General features: G+C 52.3%; 7 protein-coding genes across 7 annotated transcripts; 4 read left to right on the plus strand and 3 right to left on the minus strand.

Moving 5' to 3' along the window:
• Positions 1-585: 585 nt before the first annotated feature.
• P152DRAFT_459294 (uncharacterized protein) lies at positions 586-6,181 on the plus strand. Its single transcript, XM_033679649.1, has 3 exons — positions 586-902; positions 1,346-5,574; positions 5,628-6,181. Exons 1-3 carry the CDS (start codon positions 829-831, stop codon positions 5,930-5,932), a joined length of 4,608 nt encoding a protein of 1,535 aa, XP_033533444.1. The 5' UTR covers positions 586-828; the 3' UTR covers positions 5,933-6,181.
• P152DRAFT_482841 (pantothenate transporter liz1) lies at positions 6,086-8,637 on the minus strand (the record flags this gene model as incomplete). The annotated part of the gene is made up of 12 exons (XM_033681911.1): positions 6,086-6,808; positions 6,865-6,872; positions 6,943-6,981; positions 7,045-7,242; positions 7,306-7,681; positions 7,733-7,808; positions 7,861-8,024; positions 8,093-8,167; positions 8,218-8,255; positions 8,307-8,321; positions 8,376-8,384; positions 8,432-8,637. 12 exons carry the CDS (start codon positions 8,635-8,637, stop codon positions 6,480-6,482), a joined length of 1,533 nt encoding a protein of 510 aa, XP_033533445.1. The 3' UTR covers positions 6,086-6,479.
• Positions 8,638-11,645: 3,008 nt separating this feature from the next.
• Positions 11,646-13,621, plus strand: P152DRAFT_52351 (uncharacterized protein). The gene has a single exon (XM_033683050.1). It carries the CDS (start codon positions 11,795-11,797, stop codon positions 13,418-13,420), a length of 1,626 nt encoding a protein of 541 aa, XP_033533446.1. The 5' UTR covers positions 11,646-11,794; the 3' UTR covers positions 13,421-13,621.
• A 556-nt stretch (positions 13,622-14,177) lies between these two features.
• Positions 14,178-15,436, plus strand: P152DRAFT_467032 (alpha/beta-hydrolase; the record flags this gene model as incomplete). Its single annotated transcript, XM_033680736.1, has 4 exons — positions 14,178-14,258; positions 14,312-14,431; positions 14,489-14,580; positions 14,632-15,436. 4 exons carry the CDS (start codon positions 14,178-14,180, stop codon positions 15,434-15,436), a joined length of 1,098 nt encoding a protein of 365 aa, XP_033533447.1.
• Positions 15,437-15,469: 33 nt separating this feature from the next.
• Positions 15,470-16,878, minus strand: P152DRAFT_52328 (uncharacterized protein). The gene has a single exon (XM_033683049.1). The coding sequence runs from the start codon at positions 16,744-16,746 to the stop codon at positions 15,502-15,504; it is 1,245 nt and encodes a 414-aa protein (XP_033533448.1). The 5' UTR covers positions 16,747-16,878; the 3' UTR covers positions 15,470-15,501.
• Positions 16,879-17,448: 570 nt separating this feature from the next.
• On the plus strand, positions 17,449-23,964 carry P152DRAFT_482845 (acetyl-CoA synthetase-like protein). Its single transcript, XM_033681912.1, has 5 exons — positions 17,449-17,812; positions 17,880-17,902; positions 17,991-21,688; positions 21,741-22,554; positions 22,605-23,964. Exons 1-5 carry the CDS (start codon positions 17,753-17,755, stop codon positions 23,677-23,679), a joined length of 5,670 nt encoding a protein of 1,889 aa, XP_033533449.1. The 5' UTR covers positions 17,449-17,752; the 3' UTR covers positions 23,680-23,964.
• Positions 23,965-24,110: 146 nt separating this feature from the next.
• Positions 24,111-26,143, minus strand: P152DRAFT_474541 (2-isopropylmalate synthase; the record flags this gene model as incomplete). Its single annotated transcript, XM_033681330.1, has 2 exons — positions 24,111-25,928; positions 25,991-26,143. The coding sequence occupies 2 exons, from the start codon at positions 26,141-26,143 to the stop codon at positions 24,111-24,113; spliced, it is 1,971 nt and encodes a 656-aa protein (XP_033533450.1).
• Positions 26,144-26,297: the final 154 nt, after the last annotated feature.

Below are 26,297 nucleotides of genomic sequence, written 5' to 3' on the forward strand. Positions count from 1 at the left end.
AAACAATGATGCCAGTCCTGAGCTTGCGGAAACTATTCCGTAGGCATGAAAGAAACGACTAGGCCATCAGATTGAACAGATATCGGATCAAGAGCAAATTACCAAGGCGATATGACTACCAATGACAAGAGGAGAAGAATGGGGGTTATAGCAAATGGAGAGGGACCAGCTCTGCTTCAGTGGTGTATCATATGGTTGAAGGAGGGATTAACGAAAGGGGGGGTGATGGTGTGCGGGGCAATGTACATAGTAATTTAAGCACAGGAATGAAGAGGAGGGGATAAGAACAGTTCGGTACAGCATCTAGCAACTGAGGGTAGTTACCCAGTGAACCTGAAAGATAAGCAAGCGATGAAGGGAGTGATATTGGACACTTGGAGAGGAGATGGATGGATGGACCATGGTTGAGACGAGAGGGGACTTGGAACCGCGAACTTGATTGGACACCTGAGGCTGTCAGGCAGTTCAAAGTTTGGCTCCAGCGAACGATAAAACCCAAGTTGTCAGCAACATAGTCATGTGACAAGACCGATGCCTGGTCTCCAATTTCCTCCCCAGCGCGAGCTGTGACTTGTGCGTGGGAGACTCTGCTCTCTCTCTCTCTTCTACACAATCTTCACCACTGCAACCACCACTACATCATCTAACTGATCCTTTTCCTCTCTCTGACCCTCCATTTCCTGCGCCGCTTTTGTGTCTCTTGTGACACCACCAGCCTTTTTCCCTGAGAGATCTTCAGACATTCGAAACCTCCATACAACTTCTGCTCTCCCAATTCTATTTGCTAGACCTTCCCCTAGCCACCGCCTCCTCCATCCGACTCCAAATATGGCACCCTCCACTTTCGCATCAGCAGCTGCGGGAGCCAATTCAAGCCTTTCGAGGACAGACAGCGCCGAATGGTATGTATATTGCCATGCTTGCCTCCCTTTGCTTGCTCTTCTTCCATCCTTTGTATCACAACCGGGTTCGACAGTTTCGCCTTGGGAGTGCGCCCTCGGTCCCAAGTCCGCGATATTGCTGCGATGAAATCGCCTGCAATGTCAGGCTTTAGGACGAAAAGAAAGCCGATCCCACCCATTTTGGTGGCATGCGTTCTTTCCGTCCTATTTTTACACTGGACATGTGGACGCGTCTGGATTCACAACCTCGATTCCCACCACTTGCCCCCGACATGAATTTACTTCGCATCGCCCGCACACTTTTAAATATACCCCCCAATTGTTTTATCTCATATTCACGTCGCATTGTTTCATTCCAAACCGCCACCAGCGCTAGTCCACGATTCCAAGCACCATATTTGCCAGGTTATCAAATTGAGACTTTTCTAACGCTTCTTGAACAGGCAACGACGACCAAATGGCGCAACCCTCACCATGCGACGCCCTTCATCCGCAACGAATCCGCAACCTACTTCACGCGATCCTTCTGCTCAGCGCGATCCTCCAGCCGTAGCCGGGGTCTATGTTCCGCCTCACATGTCAAGGAACGGCGCCACGGAGCACAGATATTCAAAGGACGAGCTGCTTTCCCTCTACGGTGGACACCAAGACGGAGGTATACATGATGCCTCGGGCCTGTTCATGTCGGGATGGGATCCAAACGATGCCACAGACGGCACTACGGTCGGTGCGGACGTTTGCTGGGATAGTGGTGGACATGTGCGACCGTTGGGTCTGGTCGAGTTGTCTGCGGAAGAACGCGAAGTTTTCGCAAGTACCGTCAACTCCCCCTTAAAACCACCGACACAAGCCGGAGGAAAAGACTCGGGCAACAAAGATGGCATGTCCATGCGCAAGACCTCAATATCCCATGGTCAGAATGGCCCCGATAAATATGGACTCTCCTCTCCGACTTCTGCTCGCCCCAACCGGCGTCGTGAGGCCGGCGACGCATATCCCTTCCCTTCGGCTTCCAACCCGACTCTCGGCTCCCGGCTCTCGAAAGACGACTCGGCTAACGTCACGCCCCCACCATCGATCCTTCGACGGCTAACGGATTTCAAGGATGGCGGAGAAGAAAAGGAGCACCTGCGCGAGCGGGAGGGTGCTGCTGACCTATCTACACCGATCAGTGGGTTTAAACGGGGCGCCGGCGGACATGGCAACGCGATACCCGGCTCCGGGTCTCCATGGCCAGCGTCATCGCCCAGCAACGCATTCGCCCCTACGGGGACTTTCGGGAATTTCGGGCTTGGTGGTCACGGTCAGCCTGCCGCAGGCGACAAAAGACCAGGTTTCGGCAGTATGAGAGGCGAGAGCAGATTCAAAGGTTTGATGAAAGATGCCACGGAGGACCCACCGTCTTCGCGCGGGGGCCACGATCGACAGGCCGAGCTAGAAACGGACCGCATCCAATCGTGGATGGAGGCGCGCACTCGCCGAACAACGAGCAATATCACCGACCCTTTCCCTGACGACGATGGACAAAGCGGAAGTGCCGCTCTACTCGAGGAAAGCTCGCCCCATGAAGTCTCTAGCGTCGGCACTTCGAGCAGAGTTGAGACCAGAGGAGGTCCAGGATTGGCTGCCTTCGGCATGACAGCGGACAACGCTGGTTTCTCTCGCGATGTGCAGCACGAGACGCCTGCCAAACAGAAGGCCCCGCAAGGGACGCATGAACCAATGAGTCCTACCGATACCAACCCATACCAGAGTCCCGATCATGAGCGTACCGATCACGATGAAGCTGCCATGAATGGTTCGGATATTCTTCAGAATCGGCTTCCCCGGCTTAGCGAATTCAGCGCCGATCCTAACATGACAACTCTACCTGGCCTTGGATCAATTGGTGGATTCGGACGGACCCAAGTCACATTCGATCCGGCCGGCAGTGATAGGAGCCAGACCTCTAGCGCAGGGCCTTCGCGAGGCGGATTCCCTAACCTGGGTGGACTTGGAGGGCTCCCTGGACTCGGGGGTCCCTCGGGATGGTCCAATGCTCCCGGCACTTCCACACCCTCAAAAGAGCGCGCTGGATTCGCGTCTTTCGGAGATGGGATGTTCGGTTCCATGGCGGACCTTCAATCGCCCAATTTGGCAGGGCTCGGATCAAGCAATATGTTTGGTCCTGGAGCTACCCCCGGGGGCGCCACGGGGACCATCGGACGTGGCGGGAAGATTGGTTCCCTGTTCCCACAGGCTCTACAAGACCAAATGCGTGCAAGTGAGATCCCTAAACTGGGCGAGGAGAATGCCAATGATGGTGGTCCGTCCGTGTTTGGTTCCATCGGAAAGCCTGGATTCGGGTTTTCGGGTCCACCCCGGGACTCGGAAAGCCCTCTCCGAACCGCTCGGAGTTTCTTTGACGAGGTCCCTGGACCTGGGATCCGCCCAGAAGCGCAGCATGCTGGTAGTGATCCGGGCTTTACTTCTCCTCTGCAGCAGCTTGGCAGCGTATCCGCATCGATTCCTCCAAATCTGGGTATTCAACGTGGCATCGCTCCCCAAGCCCAGCCCGCCTCCACTCCTGGAACGGGCCAGCCTCCTCCGGCCCAGCAGCGAACCATGGTGATGCCCGATCGAATGCGATGGATCTACAAAGATCCGCAAGGCAACACGCAGGGGCCATGGTCCGGCCTGGAAATGCACGAGTGGTACAAAGCGGGCTACTTCACGGCCGAGCTTCTGGTCAAGAAAGCGGAGGATATAGATTACGAGCCTCTCGCAAGCCTCATTCGGCGTATAGGAAATTCTCGCGAGCCATTTCTCGTTCCCCAAATCGGCATCCCACACGGGCCCCCTACCGGCCACTACGCTGGCGGAACAGGTGCTTCGGTGGGAACTCAACCTCCATTCGCCAATAGCTTCCCTAGCTTTGGGACCACCCTCACTGCTGAGCAGCAGAATGCTTTGGAAAGACGTAAGCAAGAGGAGCAGTACCTGATGGCTCGCCAAAAGGAACACCTCGCTCAACAACAGCTGCTTTCCAAGCAGATGATGCAGGGCCAATCGAGCATTCTTCCGCCGTCATTGAACCACCATGGCAGTGCACAAAGCCTTCAGAGCCAGCCCAGTTTCGGATCCATCACTTCCCCTACCGGATATCAACTTCCGTCTGCTCAAGGGTCCGTTCCTGGACCTCCAGGATCTGGCTCCCTTGAAGGAATGTATCGCGGACCTGGCGCTCCAGGAACATCTTCAAGCACTCAAATCCCTCCTATTGGCAGTGGGCCCGATGCCCATCGTCCCAATGAGGTTGCAATGATGGAACGGTTGTCGATCGGCCGAGGCCAACAACCTCCAGCCCAGTGGCACCAAATGCAAACCGATCTACATTCGCACCAGGCTGCTGCCATCGCGAACGAACGAGCGCGCCTTCAACGGGAACAGTCGGAATTCGATTCCCTTCAGCAGCGACCCGGTCCAGCAAACCAGCAAGCTCAGCTGACATTCGAACGGCTTCAGGAATTCCATGACCTTCGAAAACAGATCGAGAATGAACAGCAGGCCGGCATGGATCCCTCATACGAAGGGCATAATGAGCAACTCGCAGCCCTTGCCCATCAGATTCACCAAGCCCAGCTTGAAGCCTCGACCGCTCCGAGCCAGATCTCGTCCCATGAAGACTACGGCGTGGAAGAAACCATCGCGGACAGTATGCTTTCTCTGTCCGAGCAAGTCCAGAAGGTCGTCTCTGCAAAGCAGACCCCCACTGTACAGTCGCCTTGGCAACGGATGGACCCATCACATTCTCAGCCCTTGCCGCCGCCACAGTCCAACTCACCCATGCCTGCGCCCGTCGCTCAACGTAAACAGAACGTCGCCGAAGCGTTACACGCGGAGTCGCGTTCCCAGAATCAGACTCCTTCCGTTGATACACCAAGCACTTCGCTCGCGCCTTGGGCAAAAGATGTGGCGGAACCGATCAAAGGCCCGTCACTTAAGGAAATTCAGGAAGCCGAGGCCAGGAAAGCCGCCCAACAGGAGGAGGTCGCGGCGGCTGCTCGTCGTGCGATCCTGGAGAGAGAGATGCTTAATCAGAAAAACCAAGCTCCCGTGCCAGCTCCGGGTTTGCCTTCTAGCTCAACCTGGGGCAACGCGCAACCTCCGACTCCTCAAGCCCCAGCCGTGCCACCGTGGGCGAAGCCGACCGTCAGTAAGGCGGCACCGCAGAACAACGCACCAAAGAAGACCCTACAGCAGATTCAAAACGAGGAAGAGGCGCGGAAACGAGCGGCCGTGGCGGCAGCAGCAGCGGTAGCGAGTACGGCGAGCCCCAGCAGCCCATCCCCCTCCTTGTCGACCGGTAAGCGGTATGCCGACCTTGCCAGCAAAGTTGTTCCAGCTCCGTCAAGTGCCAGCGGTGCTAGTGGTGTCGGTGGTGCTAGTGGTGCCTGGATGACGGTTGGTGCAGGAGGCAAGCCCAAGCTTCCAGCAACTACCCCTACAGCTCCTGCTGCGATCCGATCCAATAGCACGGCGAATGTGGCGGCCGCTAGGCCTAAGCCGGTCACCATCGCTTCACGAAGCACGACCGCAGGTTCCGGACCTATCGGCCAAGTGAACGCACACGAAGAATTCAAGAAGTGGGGAGTTGCCGAGCTTCGCCATGATCTTAATAAGGGTATCAATGGTGAGTTGACAAATTACTTCTGGTCAATGATGATGTCAGCTAACATGAAATAGTTGATGACTTTGTTCAAACGCTCCTCAGCCTCCCATCCGAAATGGACGTGATCACCGAGGCGGTCCATTCCGTGTCTCAAACCATGGACAGCCGCCACTTCGCCGAAGAATTCATTCGACGCAACAAGCTTGCTGCGAAGGGCATCGTCGAAACAACGAACACGGCGTCCCCTTCCACTGCGAGCGACAACAAAAGCGGCGGCTGGAGCGAGGTCGCGAAGAAGGGTGGCAGTGTTAGCACGACCAAGGAGGAGCCGAACAATTTCCGCGTGGTCGCAGCGAAGAAGAAGGGCGGCAAGCGCTGAATATGTGGTCTTACTGTTTGCCATGTCGAGCACCCTCGGAACAGTAATTCCTATTTCTCTTTTTTAAACAGCATTGGGAGGCATTGTCGAGCGTGCATTTCATGTTAGATCCACGGTGCTGCATAGCGGCTCTACAAGGCGATGATGATGCATCAAGAAGGGGTGGTCCGCAAGGCCGTGCGTGTACGACCAGTCTTAAATTCATTGTAGCATAGCTAAATTTTAATCGACTCCACTACACGAAGCGCAAAGTAGTGAGGACCGAATAATCGTCGTCATTCGGAAACAAAATATTCAAGGGTAATCCGATTCCTATTGTCGTCATAGGGTCAATGATCTCATCAGACGGAATGGACCGATCCGTTGCCCACATCCCCCACATCCCGTGCAGAGTACCGAACTCCTTCCTTTTGACTCATCAGCTAACTTACGGCTTCTATTCCGCCTAGTTGTTCGTTTCTGCTACATTATTTGAAGATAATAGTAAGTACTAGACTTCAACTTGACATGATACTCGTCCACGAAATCATCAAGCAGTGTTCTCATCTCAGAGCAAAAAGCGAAACCCTTTCCCAGCCGCCTCCTCCGGCACGGCGCCACCCGACGACATGACCCCATCCACATGCTCTCCGCGATCCAGCTTCTTGTTTAGCCGCTGCAGCATGAAATAAAGGATCGTCGCCATCACGAGCGCCACAAACAGCGTGGCGCAATTGACGCTCATCGCGACGGCGTATCGCGGCCCTGCCGACTTCGGGTAGAGATACGAGGCCCAAATTTGAGCACAGTTGGACACGGCGTTGATGAAGGCGAGGCTTGCTGCGCGCTTTGAGGGAGGTCGGGGGATACAGTTGGAGATGTACCCCAAGATGACGACTAGAATAGTAGAGGTCAGAAATGGAATCCGTTCAGTCTGGTCAGTGGCAACTAACCGTATGAGCTTGAGTCAGGTTAGTGATTGTTCACAAGTCAATCAAGACTTAAATAAATAGGCAAGTTGGAACACTTACGGATAGATTCCTGATAACATGAGCATCATTGCTACATATCTGTAGCCCGCGTTAGATGGAAATGTTTTATGCTATCAAGTAGTCCTTAATTGATGACCTCACCTAGGCGCCACCGCCGTTGTAGCCGAAGCTAATATAAACGCTGCAATCCCAACTAGTAGGGGTAAAGAGATATGGCGGTATCGTTCGCCAGTGCGGTCTGCATGCCATGCGTTTAGAAACGAGGTAATGACGGCTAGGACGTACGGCGGCGCAGTAAGTAATAATGTGGGAATAGGGTTGTAGCCCAACGTCTCCACTCTAATTTTGGTAAGCCGGATTCAATGACTGGAGTGGAAAGGGGGAAGTGAAGGGGTTACTCACACGGTGGGGAAGAAATTCGTGATCGAGGCGGCATTCACGACTGCTGTCAGCTGAATTGCAAGGATGAACACCTTGATATCAGTTATGGCTAGCTTGAAGCCATGCCAGAATGTCTGATCGGCGCTACCGGTCCAGTCATCCATGCCTATATCTTCCTCCAGCCTATAGATCGCAAGCTCTCGTTCCTCTTCCGAAAGCCATTTGGTGGTTCGAGGAAAGTTGGGAAGGATAAACGCGGCAGCAATAGCTATGACGATTGTGATGGCCCCTTCGATGTAGAAGATCCACCTCCATGCCCGTAAACCGCGAGCCCCGTCCATACCGTCTGCTACACCAGCGGTAATGAGACCTGAGAATGCGCCTGAAATGAGGGACCCTGGAAATTCTTAGCCCTTTTTTTACAGTGTCAGGATACTTGGGGGGTTACCGGAGTAGAGGATGGCAGTGCGGAATCCTAGTTCCTTACGAGTGTACCAGCAAGACAAGAAATACAGGCAACCTGGCTGTTTTCATATTAGTTGTGCTCACCAAGTACACTGAAGACGTGATACATACGAAATACGCAGCTTCAACGAAACCCAGGGCGAATCGAACCGCAACAAGGCCACCATAGCTATTTACGGTACCTGTCAGAGTGCTGACAAGTCCCCAAACCACCATGCAGGTTGAGAGGTATATGGATGGTCGTCCGATCTTGTTCAACAGCAGGTTCGAAGGCACTGTTTCCGATTAGCAGTTGAGGAGGACCATGGAAGGGGTCAAGGGGTCAAGGGGTCAAGCCTTTTACCTTGCATTAGGACATATCCAACGAATAAAATGCTGACCGCAAGTTGAAACTGAGCGCTGGTAAGTTGTAGCTCATCTGTGGTGTGTCAGGAACGGCCAAAAAGTCGCTGCCGCTTTTGGACTGACCTTCAAGTCCGGCCAACCTAGCGGTGGCTATATTGTTCCTGTCCATGTCAGCTACCATAGTGGCAGCTTTATCAGTCCTCCCTACATACCTGTCTAAATAATTCCTAATCCAATGGCGTCAGTGAAAGCGTGAAAGCCAGTTAATTGCAGGCGCGTACATGATATACCTAACTCTTGTCAGTGGGAGGGTGAGCTAACAACGACAAAGAAGTACATAATTATGACCATAGGAAGCAGACGGAAATCAATCTTCTGCACAAGTTTCCGTTCGAAAGAGACGCGATAATCATAGCTCATCGCTCCAATTGATGCGGGAGGCTCGATAGCCCTCCGTGCTGAGGCAGCACCAATGCCAGTGACATCTCCATGCGAACGAAATTCATCGTGGGAACCCCTCTCTTTCACAGGATATTTGTCCATGCTTTCTCTAAAGCGTCTCTGAGATGAGGCCATGTGAAGCGATCTAGTGGAAGATGAGGATGTAGAATAGAGGTGGGAATGGTTTAGGAGCATGAAAAAGTGGGAAATTCATGTAACTAAATAATGATATGGCATTTTACCCAGTGTCTCTTTGCGACCATCATGATCATCATGACCATCATGACCGCTTTCCGTCTCACAATGCCTTGGTTTGCGGGATTCTCCAGGGAGACCGAACTCCCGCTGATCTTCAACGTCACTTATGCACAATGCTCTAGGGAAGTGGGAATCCATGACATTTAGGAAAAATCCTAGGGGGCCGTCATTTCATTGGAGGAGGTTGCATGCGATCGTCACCAGTTACTCAGCCACTTCGTTTCCTAATCAAGCAGGTCGTCTTGGTTCATAAAATAGGTCTGTGGTGCATAAGGCGACCGTTCTGCCCCAAATCATCACTTGCGGAGCTAGCACGGCAGTGCCCGCGACGGTGCCTGGGTGGGGATACTGTGTAAGTGTGTAGTGCCAGGCCTGCAGTGTCAAGTGTCCGTGGCGGTGTCCGTGCCTCCGTGGCGTAGGTCACACCGTCACAGCACGTGCTTCAAGTTCAGGAACCAAAGAATCAGAAAGCTGGAGAGGAATTGTATTTTCATTAAAGACCATATTTTCAATTTCACCACCATCTTCACATCTCTTTCAATTTTACACCATCCAACATGCCGAAACGCGGCAATTTTTCAGAGGAAACCCTTCAAAAGGCACTTGAGAAGGCCAGAGATCAAAAAAAAGAGGGGAAAAAGGTCAACTTCTCGGCTTTGGAGCGCGAATTCCAAGTCGGTCGGTTGGTCATTAAGGGCCGTCTTGAGGGCACCCATACATCATATTCCAACCGCTCGCGTTACCAACGATCGACCAAACTCGATGAAGGACAAGAAAGGGCTCTTATCGAGTGGATTCATCTTCTCGATACAAGGGGAGCGCCTCCGACACCGAACGAGATCGAAAATTGCGCCAATTCTATCCTCCGCCGGAACGCCCCAGACTCGACCCAGCCGCCTCAGGTTGGTAAGATGTGGAAATATAACTTTATTAAACGTCACTCTCTTCCTCTTAATGATCGAAAGCCAATCAAAGAGGACCGTCTCTACGCTAAGGATCTTGAGGTTGTTCGCCATTGGTTCCAACTCTTAACGGAACAGGTCGTGGAGCATAAGATCGATGCCCGGAATATATATAACTTCGACGAAAGCGGCTTCCGCCTTGGAGGGGGAAAACGTCAAAAGGTGGTTAGTTTCCAACCGGAGGCTAAACGAGGTAGTTCGAGTACGGAGACAGGCGAATCGGTTACCGATATCGAGTGTATTGCCGCCGATGGCTTCGTTCTTCCGCCCTATTTTGTCCTTAAGGGTGAGAACCATCTTGAACGGTGGTACGACAGTCCTCGTATTCCAGGCGACTACCGGATCAATATCTCAACCTCTGGCTGGTCAAACGATCTAGTTGCCTTCGATTGGATTCAACATTTCCACCGGCATACGCAGCACCGCGTTACCCTAGGCGGGAAACGGCTTCTCCTTATGGATAACCATGGGTCGCATCTTACGAACGATTTCATCGAATTCTGCCATGCCGTTGATATTATTCCCTTTCCATTTCCGCCTCATACGACACATTTCCTTCAACCTCTAGACGACAAGCCGTTTCTTGCCTTGAAGTACTATTTCCGGCAATCGAATACCAAGGTTTCACGGTGGGGTTTCTTCGCGGCCGATAAGGCATCCTTCCTCGATGAGATGCCTCAGATTCGCGAAAACGCCCTTAAACCACGTACCGTTCGAAATTCCTTTAAGGAGAGGGGTCTTTGGCCGATAGATCCGGAGAAGATTCTATCAATACTTCGTGATCAGAGGGATGACGGCCCTGATCTTCAAATATACAATGGGTCTTCTCCTCCACCAACCTCAAGTATTACGGCCACTCCAAGCGTATCTCCACCCAATACCATTCGAACGGCACGCCGGAGACAGATGAAGATCGTAAATACGCCCGAGGCCCTATTTTCGAGCCGGAAATACCAACGTCGCATCCGCCAAGCGATCCAGGCCAATATCCGGGCGGTCAGGCTCCTGGAGGAGCTTCAGGTCGTAGTTTCGGATATCCAACGCCGCTAAAGGCAAGAGAAAAGGTCAAAGACCGAGCGGCATGTAAAAATGGGCCTTAGCCAGACGGGTGCCTTGGATGTCCGGCAGGCGAAGAGACATATCGATGCGCGGGGCGAGGAGGGGCGAAAGGCCAAGATTAGGAAGGCACAGCAGGAATGGGGGCGGGAAAAAAGAGAAGGGAACATCTCCCATACAGGAATTACCCGTGGAGGAGGAGAATTTGGGTTTTAATTTTAATGCGTTGCCACTTGCCAGAATTCGAGTAATACGTCTCTGATATCGAAATTGAAATTATGATCTATAATGAAAATATGGTGTGGGTCCAAGGGCCACGGATACTCCGTACTTATCACCACTGAAGTAACTCGCTAATTACGCGATCAACATTCAACCGTGATTAGGACTTCAAGACTCGCCCGCCCTGTCAAGTGTCAGCACAGTGTGTGGCTGAATCATTGAAATGTGGCTGAGTTCTGCGGAGGCGCTTGATGCCCCAGGCTACAAGGCATAAAAACATTACCCTCCTACCAAGCCACATGCCGTCCAATCCTTCGGCTTCCCATCCTGTCTTGGGCCTGTCCAGTCACACATGGGCCGACCGAAGTTGGCCCGACGGGCTCAGGAATCAATCAATCAATCCTGTCCAGCCACGCCAGCCTGTGCCTGAACTGGTGGACACCACGACACCAGGCGCTGGCTGAGGGTGTTGTATTTATTAATCGACATCTGCAACGAGCTTTATCCGCGAAGACCCCAACTCTACGGCGTAGATTCGAACACAATAGGTACGGAGTATTGCAAGTGGTTTTGCTGTGGTTTTCCGTGGAGTTATACATTATTCGGATAACTCATCCGGGCGGCGAAATTTTTCATGCTAGCATCCCGGTGTATTACACAGAGTCCGTCCCTTTAAATTAACCTATCCATTTTATTGACTGTTTTATGTCGGCACAGGAATTCAACGTTTAATAGGAGATGGGTCTGAGTTTTCGGAAATCATGGGAATGGTTTCGTGGCTGAAAGCCTGGCTGCCCTCCAGACGATATCCTAAAGCTCATGCTCGTCGCTTTTCAATCAGCCATCCAACGGTTCGACCCGACCGACGGCCTTTCTTCCGAGCGGCCGGCTTGAATTTCGCGCAATTGCAGATTGTATTCTTCGCTTTATTTGCGTACATATTCGCGGCCTTATTTCAGCAAACCGTTCATGTCCACAACCTTCAAATTCTTTTCGTGGATTACGGTGGAGGAGAGATTGGGAATGCGGTTCGCGGAGCATATTCCCAGTTGCGCGGGGACGGCTTCCCAACCTTGATCGAGCGGGATGCCTTAGAATTCTCATTGCTGAATGCAGATATTGAGCAACAGATGCGAGAGGAGGTCTGCCAGCAGCGGTACTGGGGAGCAATCTTTACAAGTCCGTCGACGGAAGCGATTTTGAGCGCTGCGGGTAACCCGACACCGAACGACAACCAGTCCCACGCGCTTCACCTGGTTTGGAACGAGGCTCTGTATCCACAAGTCTCCGATGCTACCATCTTCCAGAATATCCAACGGTTATCCAGCGTGGCGGAGAACGCATACAGATCAACTATAGCCGCCAGCGTGCTCGGAGTCGCCTCTTCCACCTCTCAACAGACTCTAGAGTCGGTCATCGCCATCCTTTCGAATCCTTGGACGCTAAACTCTGTTAACATCAAGCCCACGACTCATGGTGCTCGCCTGATTTACAACAGTCTCGTGTTCATCTTGATCATGCTTCAAGAATTCTTTTACCTCGGAACCATTAATGGGTTGAGCACACAGTTCCGCATCTACCCACGAATCCATCCTCTTCGTATTATCACGATACGGAGCATGATTTCGATATCTTACACGTTCGTTGGGAGTCTTTGCACCACTGGAATGATTTGGGCGTTCCGCTACGGTTGGGACGTGGGCGGCAAAGAGTTTATCGCGACGTGGACGATTCTATGGCTCCTCGCACACGTCAATTTCTGCATTTTGGACGTGATGACGACCATTACTCCGCCTCCCTACCAGCCGATGTTGCTTGTCACCTGGGTCATGTGTAATGCCGCCAGCCTCCTAATACCTTTGGAACTATCCCCAGGCTTCTATCGCTGGGCTTACGCGCTTCCGGCATACGAAACATACCAAATATTGGGCGATATCTGGTCTGGTGGATGTAATCCGAAGCTCCACCGTGCTTTGCCGATATTATTCTCGTGGGAGGTCATGGGCTTCATTGCAAGTGGGATTGGAGTCTATCGGCGGTGCCACCACTCCCTCGTGGCAGAAGAGTTGCAGGAAGAAGCATTCCAGAAGAAGTTGAACGCTGCTGTACGGGAGGCACGAAAAGCAGAAGATGACAGCGAAGAGACAGAAAAGTTTCGGAATGATACTTCGGCTATGGAGGCTCCAACTTTCTCCACGACGGGCACACCCATGCCTCCTACTCCGCATGTGGCTGAACCCTCTATTAGGAGAGTGGCTACCGCTCCCGAAAGTTTATCAATCAGGAGGCCACGTTGGAGTAGCGTCAGTTATGGACCCTGTTTTCCGTTAGCCTTTGGATCCGGGGAGCAATCTTTAGAGTCCGGAGAGGCGGTGGTAGATGAATGAAAGAAGCTCAAGGATTTCGAGGAGACCCTGACGGCCAATTCACCTGTCCACTGTCAGCATCTAACATTTCGACACGCGGTGACCGTCGAGTGCCGTTTTAGAGGGAACTATTAGACACACTCTATACACTATTGTTTAGATTATGGTAGGGCTACCCCAAGAAGGGGTGGTAATAGATCACAAGTCTCCAGGGCAAGAACCTGGTTCCGGGTGGGTTGTGTGCACCGATACGAAAATCATGGTGGAGGACAGGCTCGTTGAAAACCGGTTCCCGATCCATTGGCGATGCGGTGCGCCTAGTGCTGTGGCTCCCGAGTTTCATAGTCATGCATTTTCAGCCAATGTATCGGTTACACAGAAGTTATACCAAGGGTGGATAATAGACACCGAAACTACAAATAGATGGTGCGAGCCTGTAGCAAGGATGAAGCATTTTTACGGCAGAGGCTTTTTGTGATTGATGGTTCCAGCGTGGAGTCGTTAAAGGCTAGCTGCTACTCATCAGGTTGCAACAATCTCCCAAGTACAGCACCGTACTCGAGAAGAGGTAGGATCGACGCTTGGGACAGATTTGTTCGCCGTACGGGTATTTAAAGTACACATCAACAGGTGGCGCACGGAAACGTCACCGATTTTTTTTCTCGCGCCATCACCATCGCTGCACAGACTTCACTCTCACTTTCCGACGATGCGAGTCTTTGTGGGTTTACTTATCCTCCTCGGTTTCGTCGTGGAATCGATCAATTCGCGTCCTTCTATGAGGAGTCGAGTCTGGTCCAATGCGAGAGTAGTCCATCGGGAGTACTTTTATAGTGGAGGAGAATATGTCAAAGTGACGGTAATTATCGTCCGCGATTCCGATCCTGGCAATGTCTAAAGTGAAATAACAAGTCTGGAAACATTACGGATCAATACATGGTAGGCCAGATCTATGTCGAAAGGCTCACGCCAGAACAAATCGTTCATAATGATCCTATTGTGTTCATTGCAGGCGCTGGCCAGACTGGAACGGTAGTTGCGATCTGCTAGAAATCGCTACACGGAACGAGGCACTGACCTTTTCTCTAGAATTTCTTGGAGACACCTGATGGGCGGCCTGGATGGGCATCTTATTTCCTTGAACGAGGCTTCGTGGTGTATTTGACAGATCAACCCGAGCGGTAGGTTCATCGAGCCAGCAATCAATGCCACAACTGACCAAGTTTTTGCAGTGGCCGATCACCATGGCTTCCCGGTAATGGAATCATGGCTTCGGTCGGTACAAGAGTAATTGAGTCCTGTTTCACTGCTCCCAGTGACTTTGGACTCTGGCCCCAGGCTCATCTCCACAATCAGTGGCCAGGTACGGGGCGGATTGGCGACCCGGTGTTTGATGCTTTCTACGCGACACAGGTGCAATTACAGAGGAACAATACGCTATCAGAAGAAAGGAATGCGAAGGCTTATACTGCATTGATGGACCGAGTTGGCCCTGCGCATCTCATCGTGCATAGTCAAGCCGGATCATATGGTTGGCGAGTGGCCGACGCACGACCTCAGCTAGTCAAGACCCTCATTGCGCTGGAACCAACAGGGCCGCCTTTTGAGAACGCATTTCCATTTGAGGGCAGGGAAAGAACGTGGGGATTAACAATACTTGAGATTTCGTATGACCCCCCGGCTGGCCCGAACGCGGAAGAATTGAAGACAGTCAGAATTCCGCCACGGGAGGCGAACAAATCCGAGTGCATTTTACAAGCCGAACCCCCGAAGAAGCTGAAAAATCTTTCCAAAGTGCCGGTGCTCGTCGTCACGGGGGAAGCCAGCTACCATCAGCCGTACGAATGGTGTACGGTCGAATACTTAAAGCAGGGAGGGGTGGATGTAACGTTCCTCGACCTTCCACAGGAGGGTATCTATGGGAATGGACACATGATGTTCATGGAGAAGAATAATATGGAGATTTCGGAAAGGGCTTTGCATTGGTTGCTCGAATATGAAGTGAAATTGCATATCAGCGAAGAGAATGCGCTTTGACGTGTTTGTCCTACTCTAAACAGGGTCCAGAACCCCCGAAGGATTCTCAAGATATCTTAACAAGCTCATGGAGTTGCACCGGTTAGTTGAACCTGATAATCCAAGCCTTGGGCAACAACACCGGTGATAGAAAATGCATCATACAAAGCCAGGCTGGATGGAGTATTCGCAATAACCAAGGTCGCCTCCTCACCACTTGCTCGGGTTGCCTCGCCGGCGCCATTGGCCAAATCCACATAGCGCACGCTTCCGTTTTGAGATCGAATCGCCAAGGTTGCAGTAAAAGGAGCATTGGCCGTGACTTTCGCCGTAACTGCACCAGTACCTTTCAATGGGATTATGCTCGCTCCCATATACAGGGGCCTTCGATTCCGTTTAACTCGATACGTCCCACTTCCAGTGGAATCGAGATTCGAGTAGTTAATTCGGGTCTTCAGCTGTTGGAAAAGTTGCTGTGCTTGGGTATGGCCGATGTCCACGTACGCCATTCTAGCCCAGTATCGTCCGATAATTGTTTGAATAGGCGTCGATTGCGCAACCCGTTCCAGAGCATGAAGTGGCGTTTCGTTGCTTTTTTGCTTGTACTGCCTCATCATCTCTCGTACAGTCGTCGGTCCGAGATTGGGATACTTGTCGGGGTTGTTGGTCACGTACGTGAGCAATGGCCATGATTGATAATAGTTGCCGGATCCCGTTGATGCATCAACAATGGTTTGATGGGAGGAGCCGATGACCTTGTTCAAATCAATTTGTGTGCGGCCTTCAGGCTGGTTGTATTGCGCCCTGGCTTTGGCGCAAAGCGGGGATGTCATGAAAGTATCGGCTACCCAATTTGCCATGGGTTCCCACCAAGCACCGGTTCGCTGTTGATCGACCCAATTCTTCTCATGGTATGCTAGAGCGTGTCCAAATTCGTGAACCGTGACAGCCGGATCCGCAATATACCGTGTGACAACTTTGAGGTAGCTGTATCCGGTACGAGGGTCCGAGAACATTTGACCGGCGGCGGCGCCAAGAGAAGAAACCCCATAGATGTTCATCTTAGAGTACGGTCCACGGTTTGACGCATCGTTGAAGGAGAGTCCAGTCGACCGCCAGCCTAAGTCCCCAATGAAACAGGTATAGGCAACTTCCAGTTCTCGGACTGCCGCATCGGCCTGGGTGGAAGACGCACCAAATATTCGGAAATGAGGCGACTCTTTTGAAACCCTTCCACCTCCGCCCACATTGTTGGCTTGGAAGGTGGGTTCCGTAGTTTGCGCTCCAACTTGGAGCGCTGCCAGCGCTAAGACGGAAACTATACAATGCATCTTGTAGACTGAGGATAAGGAGATTAATCAAGAAAAACCTACATGTTCTAAAGGTGCGATAGGTGATTATAATACAAGAACCGTGGGGATTCGGCCAATGTTGGTGGCTGATGAGCAATGCGTCGTATATAGTAGACAACGACAAGTTCACGAAACTTGAGTTCACTCTACTGGGAAAACGAGAAATAAAACAAGAAATGCCAGGCTAAGTTAGGGCTCGACTTTAGTGCTCAGGGCATCGAAAAGAAACAAACAGACTTGGCATGAATGTTTCTAATATGAGCATTGTAGGCGGATATTCTACCTTTCATTTCGGTCAGCCTTTTCGGCCAAGCCTAGGGCAGAGTTCGTCGACCATAGCTAATAATAATATCTCCATGGCACTCTCACATGAAAGTCATCCTAGAGGGCGGATTTCGCAGGCAATTGTTGCAGATACAGTGGATACGTGTAACTAACCTGTGGTAATTTGGTAGGTTCCCGTTCAGTTCATCTGGTCGAGGTTTCGAGGATGTTGCTTTGACTTGTGAATGTTGTGAGCTTGGAACGCTGGCGTGAATGCGTGATCAATAGGTAGATGTCACGTGCCATGGCCTAATTTGATGCCTCAGGCTTGGAATAGCGCCAAGCTTTCACTGCCTACCCTCATATCCGCTCCGCTCCGCTCCGCCGCTCCTCCACCAATCCAGCCCTAGTGCTTCCCTACATCATGATGCAAGCTCGGATGTGAGGTTCATGCTCCAAGTGAACCATAGCTTCATTCTCGCCGGCTTCCCCGTTGGAACTTACTTTGATGAAGTAGAAGCTAGTTCCCCCGGTATTCTTGCATACATATCCTGTTGTCCACCGCCGGGTTTGACATCCTTCTCCTGCCTTGTTGCCGCCCTTATCCCCTGTACCGGTACATATGCAGGGCTCCTGGCCCGATGTATAGGTCGCCTTCCCACCGATCGTGACCGCAAACCGCGCGAGCCGTCACCCGAAACTTTACGACGTGTCGGATACAATGGCGGAAGTCAATCCGGAGCTCCAGGCTCGACTCCAGGATCTCGATCTTGATTTACAGGTAGGCCGGCAATGCGCCGATCCTCCCCCCAAGGGATGATCATTCGCAGTGCTAACATTTGTCGCAGGAAGGGGATATCACGCAGAAAGGGTAACGCTCTCCATATCTGTTCCGAACTAGGCGCCGCGCTTCCGCCGTTGTACTTGGTGCTATATACTAACGGTATCACTTCATGAAGTTACGAGAAACGTCGATCCCAACTCCTCTCACAATATCTTGGCCAAGATCAGGCCGAACAAGTCCAACACGATTGGCGCCTTCAATCAATTAACGAGGACACTCGATCTCCTGATGGGTCTCGCGCGAGCTTCACCTCGGGGCCCCATCCTCCTTATCTGTCGAATCCTCCGGGTACATATTCCTCGAGTTCATCGACAGTGCAACCACCTAGCCATGTTGGAAGGTTCCAAGAGCGACAACTCCACGTACGAAATGCAGGCCCGGAAAGCGCGGGAGACGGGCAGCGTCTGCAGCGACCGCCAAGCTATGGAGGATCCACCAGATTGGATACAATGGCCACTGGGGACTATGTCTTCAACCCTGAAAACGAGCCCGCAACCCGGGGACCGCCAGAGGATAGCAGGAACAGCACAATGCTCGAGTCCCAACAAGGATACTTTTCCGATTTTGCGGGGCAACAGATGCAAGAGCAGAGGGACGCAGGCAATTATGGTGGCCCACATCGATATTCCCAGAGTGACGTATTCTCACCGACCGCATTCTTCCCGCCACCGATGCTAACGGCAAACGATCTGCCTTCTCCTGGCGCGGTTGAATGCCAGCTTCCGCTGGAGCCTCGAGAAATCCCCTTTGACGTGTTCGATCCCCACAACGGGAATGTTCCCATGTCCAATTTCGACAACATTGGCGCAGTCCTAAGACATCGGGCCAAGGCCAACGTACGCCAGACAGCATATTGGGTGTTGGACCAGAAAGGGAAAGAGATTGCATCGATCACGTGGGACAAACTGCATAGCCGAGCCGAAAAGGTGGCCCAAGTCATCAAGGACAAGAGCAATCTGTATCGTGGAGACCGAGTGGCTCTGGTGTATCGAGACCAAGAGGTTATCGAGTTTGCGGTAGCTCTCATGGGTTGCTTTCTTGCAGGGGTTGTTGCTGTGCCGATGAATAACATCGACGATTATCAGACGCTGTCGCTATTGCTAACCACAACTCAAGCCCATCTTGCTTTGACCACCGACAACAACCTCAAATCCTTCCACCGCGACATCAGCGCACAGCGCTTGAAATGGCCTACCGGGGTCGAGTGGTGGAAGACCAATGAGTTTGGAAGTTACAATCCCAAGCGGAAAGATCTCGACCAGTCGGGAGCTCCCGACTTAGCATACATCGAGTTTTCCAGAGCCCCAACAGGCGATCTAAGGGGTGTGGTTCTAAGTCACCGGACGATTATGCACCAGATGGCCCTTGTCCAAGCCATTGTATCCACGGTCCCTTCAGGCAAGAGCAACGACACTTTTCACCCTGGACTGCGTGATAAATCGGGAAACCTTGTTGTGCAACCGTTCAGCAGGCCAGGTGAGGTGGTTATGTCGTACCTTGATCCCCGAGAAGGCATTGGCCTAATTTTGGGTGTTCTTTTCGGTGTCTATGGCGGCCACTCCACCGTTTGGTTCGAGTCTGTGACAGTCGACACCCCAGGTCTGTATGCCCACCTGATCACCAAATACCGGACGACAATCATGGTAGCAGATTACCCCGGGCTCAAGCGGTCTGCGTACAACTACCAGCAAGATCCCATGGCAACCCGCAACTTCAAGAAAGCATACGAGCCAAACTTCTCCACCGTAAAGATCTGTCTCATTGATAGCTTGACCGTCGATTCTGAGTTTCATGATGTTCTGGCCGATCGCTGGCTGAGACCGATGCGCAATCCCCGTGCCAGAGAGCTTGTCGCGCCTATGCTCTGCCTTCCAGAGCATGGTGGGATGATGATTGCAGTGCGAGATTGGCTCGGTGGAGAGGAACGGATGGGTTGCACCCTCGGGCAAGAGAAGGATGAGAGCGACTCCGATGACGATAAGAAAGAGGACGATTCTGGAATCCCTCCCAATGGATATACCTCATTGATTGCCGGTGGACCGATAAAACCGATAACGAAAGCGAAGCGAGGCACCGAACTCAGTGAAGTCCTGCTCGACAAGGAAGCGTTGAAGACCAACGAAGTTGTGGTATTGGCCACTGGAAGCGAAGCCCAGAAGCGTGCATCTGAACCAGGTACTTTGAGGGCTGGTGCGTTTGGTTATCCGATCGCCGATGCAACACTCGCCGTCGTAGATCCAGAGAAGAATCTGTTGTGCGCTCCTTATTCTGTTGGCGAAATCTGGGTGGATTCTCCGAGTTTGAGCGGAGGGTTCTGGGCTTTACCAAGGCATACCGAAACCATCTTCCACGCGAGGCCGTATCGCTTTGAGGAAGGTAACCCCACTCCAGTCATGGTGGAACCCGAATTCCTCCGTACCGGTCTTTTGGGAACGGTCATCGAAGGGAAGGTGTACGTCCTAGGTCTATATGAAGACCGCATTCGACAGCGGGTCGAGTGGACCGAAAGCGGTGTCACCGAGCACGAGCACCGATACTTTTTCGTACAACATCTTGTGCTTAGCATCATGAGGACAGTCCCACGCGTCTACGATTGTTCTGCATTCGATGCTCATGTGAACGGCGAGTATCTTCCTATTGTCCTTATCGAAACGCAAGCTGCATCAACGGCACCTACGACAGCAGGCGGGCCTCCCAGGCAACTCGACATACCGTTCTTAGATACCCTTGCGGAACGAGTCATGGAAGCGCTCTACCAAGAGCATCATCTTCGTGTGTTTTGTGTCATGACAACCGCTCAAAACACTCTTCCTCGAATCGTCAAAAACGGCCGTCGTGAGATTGGCAACATGCTCTGCCGACGGGATTTTGACAATGGCAGTCTTGCCTGCGTTCATGTGAAATTTGGCGTCGAAATGGCCGTTCAGAATCTACCAATCGGTGACGACCCGGCCGGGGGCATTTGGAGTATGCAGTCGGCGCAATCCCGAGCTGGACTCCTGCTCATGCAGGATAAACAGTATTCTGGCGTGGATTATCGCGAGGTGGTCATTGATGATCGAACGTCCACTCCTCTCAACCAGTTCAGTAACATTCATGACCTGATGCAATGGCGCGTGTCCCGCCAGGCAGAAGAGCTTGCATATTGCACGATAGATGGCCGGGGCAAGGAGGGGAAGGGAGTCAACTGGCGAAAATTTGATCTGAAGGTGGCTGCAGTGGCCATGTACCTCAGGAACAAGGTCAAGCTCAAGCCAGGAGACCCCGTTCTGCTCATGTATACACACTCTGAGGAGTTCGTGTATGCCATACACGCTTGCTTTTGCCTGGGCGTTACAGCGATTCCGATGCCGCCAATTGATCAGAACAGACTCAGTGAAGACGCTCCGGCTCTTCTACATATGATCAGCGATTTCCGGATCAAGGCCCTCCTCGTCAACCACGACGTGGACCATGTCTTGAAGCTCAAGCCGGTCTCACAACATTTGAAGCACACGGCCATGATCCTACGAGTCAACATACCTAACATCTACAACACCGGCAAAACCCCAAAGCAGACTCATGGATGCCGAGTCCTCGAGTTAACGCTGAGACCGCAATGGGTGCAACCGGGTTATCCAGCGCTAGTTTGGGTGTTTTGGACCCCGGACCAACGACGAGTGGCGGTTCAGATGGGCCATGACACCATTATGGCACTCTGCAAAGTACAGAAGGAAACGTGTCAAATGACCAGCACCAGACCCGTCCTCGGTTGTGTTCGGAGCACGATTGGACTTGGTTTCGTCCATACGTGCTTAATGGGCATATTTTTAGGTTGGTCCTGACTAGATTCACACACAGCCGCTTCATGCTGACTTCAATACAGCTGCCCCTACATACCTTGTTTCGCCTGTGGATTTCGCACTAAATCCTATGATCCTCTTTCAGACGCTCTCTCGCTACAAGATTAAGGATACATATGCGACGTCTCAGATGCTTGACCATGCCATGGCCTTTGGAGCAGGCAAAGTCTCTGGACTTCATGAGTTAAAGAATCTGATGATCTCCACTGACGCACGCCCACGGGTTGATGTATACCAAAAAGTCAGAGTCCATTTTGCCCAAGCGGGACTGGACCGGACGGCGATCAACACCATTTACTCGCATGTCCTTAACCCGATGGTCACCTCTCGTAGCTACATGTGCATCGAGCCCATTGAGCTTTGGTTGGACATGGAATCATTGCGGCGAGGTCTTGTTCTTCCTGTCGACCCCGACTCGGATCCTACAGCCCTCTTGGTCCAAGATTCGGGCATGGTGCCGGTGAGCACTCAGATCAGCATCGTTAACCCGGAGACCAGTCGGCTGTGTATGGTCGGCGAATACGGCGAAATTTGGGTTCACTCGGAAGCCAATGCGTTCGGGTTTTACGGAAGCAAAGACGCCTTTGATGCCGAACGATTCAATGCTAGGACTCTGGATGGCGACCCGAACGCTCAGTATGTTAGAACTGGCGACCTGGGCTTCTTGCATAACGTGTCACGACCCATTGGACCCGGCGGGAGCCTGGTTGAAATGCAGATCCTATTTATCCTTGGAAATATTGGCGAGACGTTCGAAGTCAACGGCCTGAATCATTTCCCTATGGACATCGAATACTCTGTGGAACGATGCCATCGGAACATTGTCCCGGGCGGATGGTGAGTCTCTTTGATATCTGGCTGATGATATTTTGCTAATGCCAGTCTAGTGCGGTTTTTCAAGCGGGAGGTCTTGTTGTCGTTCTTGTCGAAATCTTCCGCAAGAACTTCCTCGCCGCGTTGGTGCCGGTCATCGTCAATGCGGTCCTCAATCATCATCATTTCGTCGTCGACATCGTCGCTTTCGTTGGCAAAGGCGACTTCCCTCGCTCTCGGCTTGGCGAAAAGCAGCGAGGCAAAATCCTCAATTCGTGGGTCCAGCGGAAGATCCGCAGCATCGCTCAATTCGGTATCCGGGATCCGGATGGATTGGGAATTGACGGACCGGGCTTCGGCAGCACCGATGGCCAAACCACGCTCAATCAAGTCGCCGAAGAGCAAGATCCTGAGTCAAGAAATTATAGCACCGGGCAGAGCCAGCGCTCATCCACAGCAATCTCGTCGAAAGAGCCGTCCGCACCTCCTAGTCTCACTTCAGCGCCGTTGGCGCCGGCTCCCCTATCTGTCTCGCATCGAAGCGGCGATTGGTCGGTGGCTGAGCTGCCTGAGAACGCTTCTCGAACGTCGGACGACTTCGATGCCGCAACTTTCCGTGCTGAGTTGCCCGGCGAGGACCTGTTGGGTCCCGACGATCGTACACCAACGGATCTATCATCACGCCCGCAATTTCCGCGGTTGAGTGTTACCAACCCGTCAGGAACGACTGCTGCCGGGACGTCGGGAATCGCTGGGGTAGACTACAGCCCGGTTGATCGAGCCGGCCCATTCGCATCGGAGCAAAGCTACCAGGCACCATTCGAAAACTCCGGCAAAGGCCCGAAGGCTCAGTATCCGAGTTATGAGGGTGACGACTATGGCCCTATTGAAAGCTACGACTACCGGGATGCTAGGAACGATGATGACGACGATCGATACGCGTCGGCGAGTGTGGGGCCATTGAGAGTCATGAACCGGGAAAGCGAGGACGATCCCATTCGTTCTAGCTCGGAGTCTTCGGCTCAAAATGAAGGCCAAACCCCAGCCCCGGGAAAGGAATCGACCAAGGGCCAGGACTTGGATGATGAGTGGAAACGAGATGCATTGATGCATATGAATTGGAGGGGTGCCAACCCAAATGAGATATGACCGAAACCATAGACGATAGCATGGTGTTATCGCGTGTCGGGTACGATTTCGGATTGTCTCACCAGAAGCCGAAATCCCATCGATGAAGAATGATGTCGCAGTTAGAAAAGCTTCGATCAACGATTGTTATTCCCGCGATGTGAAGCTTATACGCGTAGGACATGGTTTTTTGTCTCGAGTCATGTAATAAAGTGCCACGTTTCCCGGGGCCATGATGTGATGTATGTAAATTTTCGTAATGTTCTATTCCAAAATACATGCGTGTTTAGCGTCTTGTCTATCACCAGGTTTTGGTTTCCTGTCAAGCTGGAGGCAATAATGGAGATATTTTAGAGACCTTTGCCGCCCTCCAAAGAGACATGCCGATTGCGAGTTGACGCAAAGTGATCGTGAATAAGACGATTGACTGGATGACTATACACCATTGAGCTTTATTTCCACGGCCTCAGAGACACCGACATGTCCTCGAGCATCGGGACCTGACTGTGGCACATGCCTCTCTGGAGTAAGTTCTGGTGGAGTGATGTCGTTCGTGTCAGAACGCTTAGGGCGGAAAGGGATAGGAGTGCTTGGACGAGAAGAGAGGAACTAAGTAGAGGTTGGTTATTTATTTCGGTATAAGGGAACCGACTGTAAGCGAGAGAGATGTGACTGACAGATGATGCCGCAGATAGAAGAGCGATCAAGGACGCCTGGACCACGTCTTCATGAATACCCACCCCCCACACTCTTTGCGAGCTGTTCGAGGCTGTGCATTCAATATATGTCGCGGCTTTGACACTCTTGCCTTCTCCGATGGCATGCTCCTTGTAGTCAGCGACATCGAGATCGATTCCCAGAGTTCTCAACGCATTGGCCAAACTCGAGATGGCGCCGTTTCCGACCCCTCGGATGCGATGCTCGACCCCGTCGATCTCAATAACACCGCCGAACACCCTCCTGGCGTTCTTGCTGCTCTGGGTCCTAGAGACTTGCGACCCACCGACTGATGGCGGCGCGGGTGATGCAGCTCGTTCGGTTGTGATATCGTAGTCCAACAACTCAAAGCGAGGGTTTCGTTTCAAATGATATGACTCTTCGAAGAGTTGTACGATTTCGCCGGGAAGAAGCTCGCGTCCGACGGAATCAGCTTCTTTTTGGACAATCTTGCTAAATGCAACTTGTAGACCCCGAGGCAAATCCAGCTCCAAGTTCCGGAGAAGGATCCAGGCAACGCCGCCTTTACCGCTTTGGCTGTTGACACGAATAATGGCTTCGTACGTGCGCCCGATATCCTGCGGGTCGAGCGGAAGGTATGGGATCTGCCAAGGAGAGTCGTCCGTAGCCCCTGAAGCCTTGCGAGCTTGGAAGCCTTTCTTGATCGCGTCCTGATGGCTGCCGGAAAAGGCACACACAACCAGCTGTCCGCCGTAAGGGGCCCGTGGATGGATCGGAATCTTGTTTGATTTTTCGACAATGTCAATCACGGAACGAATGTCGCTGAAATCGATTCCAGGATGGATGCCTTGAGTATACAGATTCAAAGCCAAGGTAACGAGGTCCACGTTTCCGGTTCGCTCACCATTTCCAAACAGGGTCCCTTCCACTCGGTCCGCTCCGGCCATCTGAGCTAGCTCGGCTGCTGCTACAGCACAGCCGCGGTCATTATGGGGGTGGAGGGAGACACAGATCTTTTCCCGTTCGGTGATGTGGCGGCAGAAGTACTCGATTTGATCGGCATATACGTTGGGAGTCGACATCTCCACCGTTGCAGGTAGATTGAAGATGATCGGGTTCTCAACGGATGGCTCCCAGGCAGCTTTGACCGCTTCGCAGATTTCGAGGACAAAGTCTGGATCGCTGTCGGAGAAGGTCTCAGGGGAGAATTCGAAAGCCCATTCCGTCGCCGACTGGGTCGGGTCATCCTTGGTCAACGATCGTGCGTATTGGGTGCACTCCACCGCCCGCTTGATGCTCTCTTCGTTGTTCATGTTGAACACCACCTGCTGGAAGCATGGCGACGTGGCCAAGTAAAGATGTATGATAGCCTTCTTGGAGCCAGCGACAGAGTCTACTGTCGGCTTGATAAGCTCCTTCCTGCATGGAGCCAAGACCTGTAGCCAAACGTCGTCCGGTACGACGCCAGGGGTCTCCACCAATTTCCGGGTAAAGTCGAAGTCGGTTTTCGAGGCGGATGGGAAGGACACCTCGATTTCCTTGTACCCAAGCTCGACCAACATCTGGAAGTAGCGCCATTTCTGGTCGCCATCCTGCAAAGGCAGAGGTTAGCCCTGTACTTGAGTCAGGAATCCAATCCGGTCTGACAAGTTACCATTGGGTCCACCAAGCTCTGGTTGCCATCCCGTAAATCGGTTGATAGCCATCGAGGAGGCTGATCGAGCGTCTTAGATGGCCATTGGCGATCCGGGAGGTTCAACTGTTTGAACTTTTTGTATTTGACCGAGGGGTCCTTAAGCATTCCCATGGTAGCGGATGGTGGGATGGGATACGACCGGGATTGAGGACAGCAAGGGCACAGTACCAAGCCAATTGGATGAAGTTGGGGGTTTCAAAGGGAATTCGAGTGGTAAGATGGGCAGGTTTAGTATATATACTGTAAAAATTCGAGGAGGACTGGA

The sequence above is a fragment of the Eremomyces bilateralis genome (genome assembly GCF_010015585.1).
Source record: "Eremomyces bilateralis CBS 781.70 unplaced genomic scaffold P152scaffold_12, whole genome shotgun sequence".
Classification (NCBI taxonomy): domain Eukaryota; kingdom Fungi; phylum Ascomycota; class Dothideomycetes; order Eremomycetales; family Eremomycetaceae; genus Eremomyces; species Eremomyces bilateralis.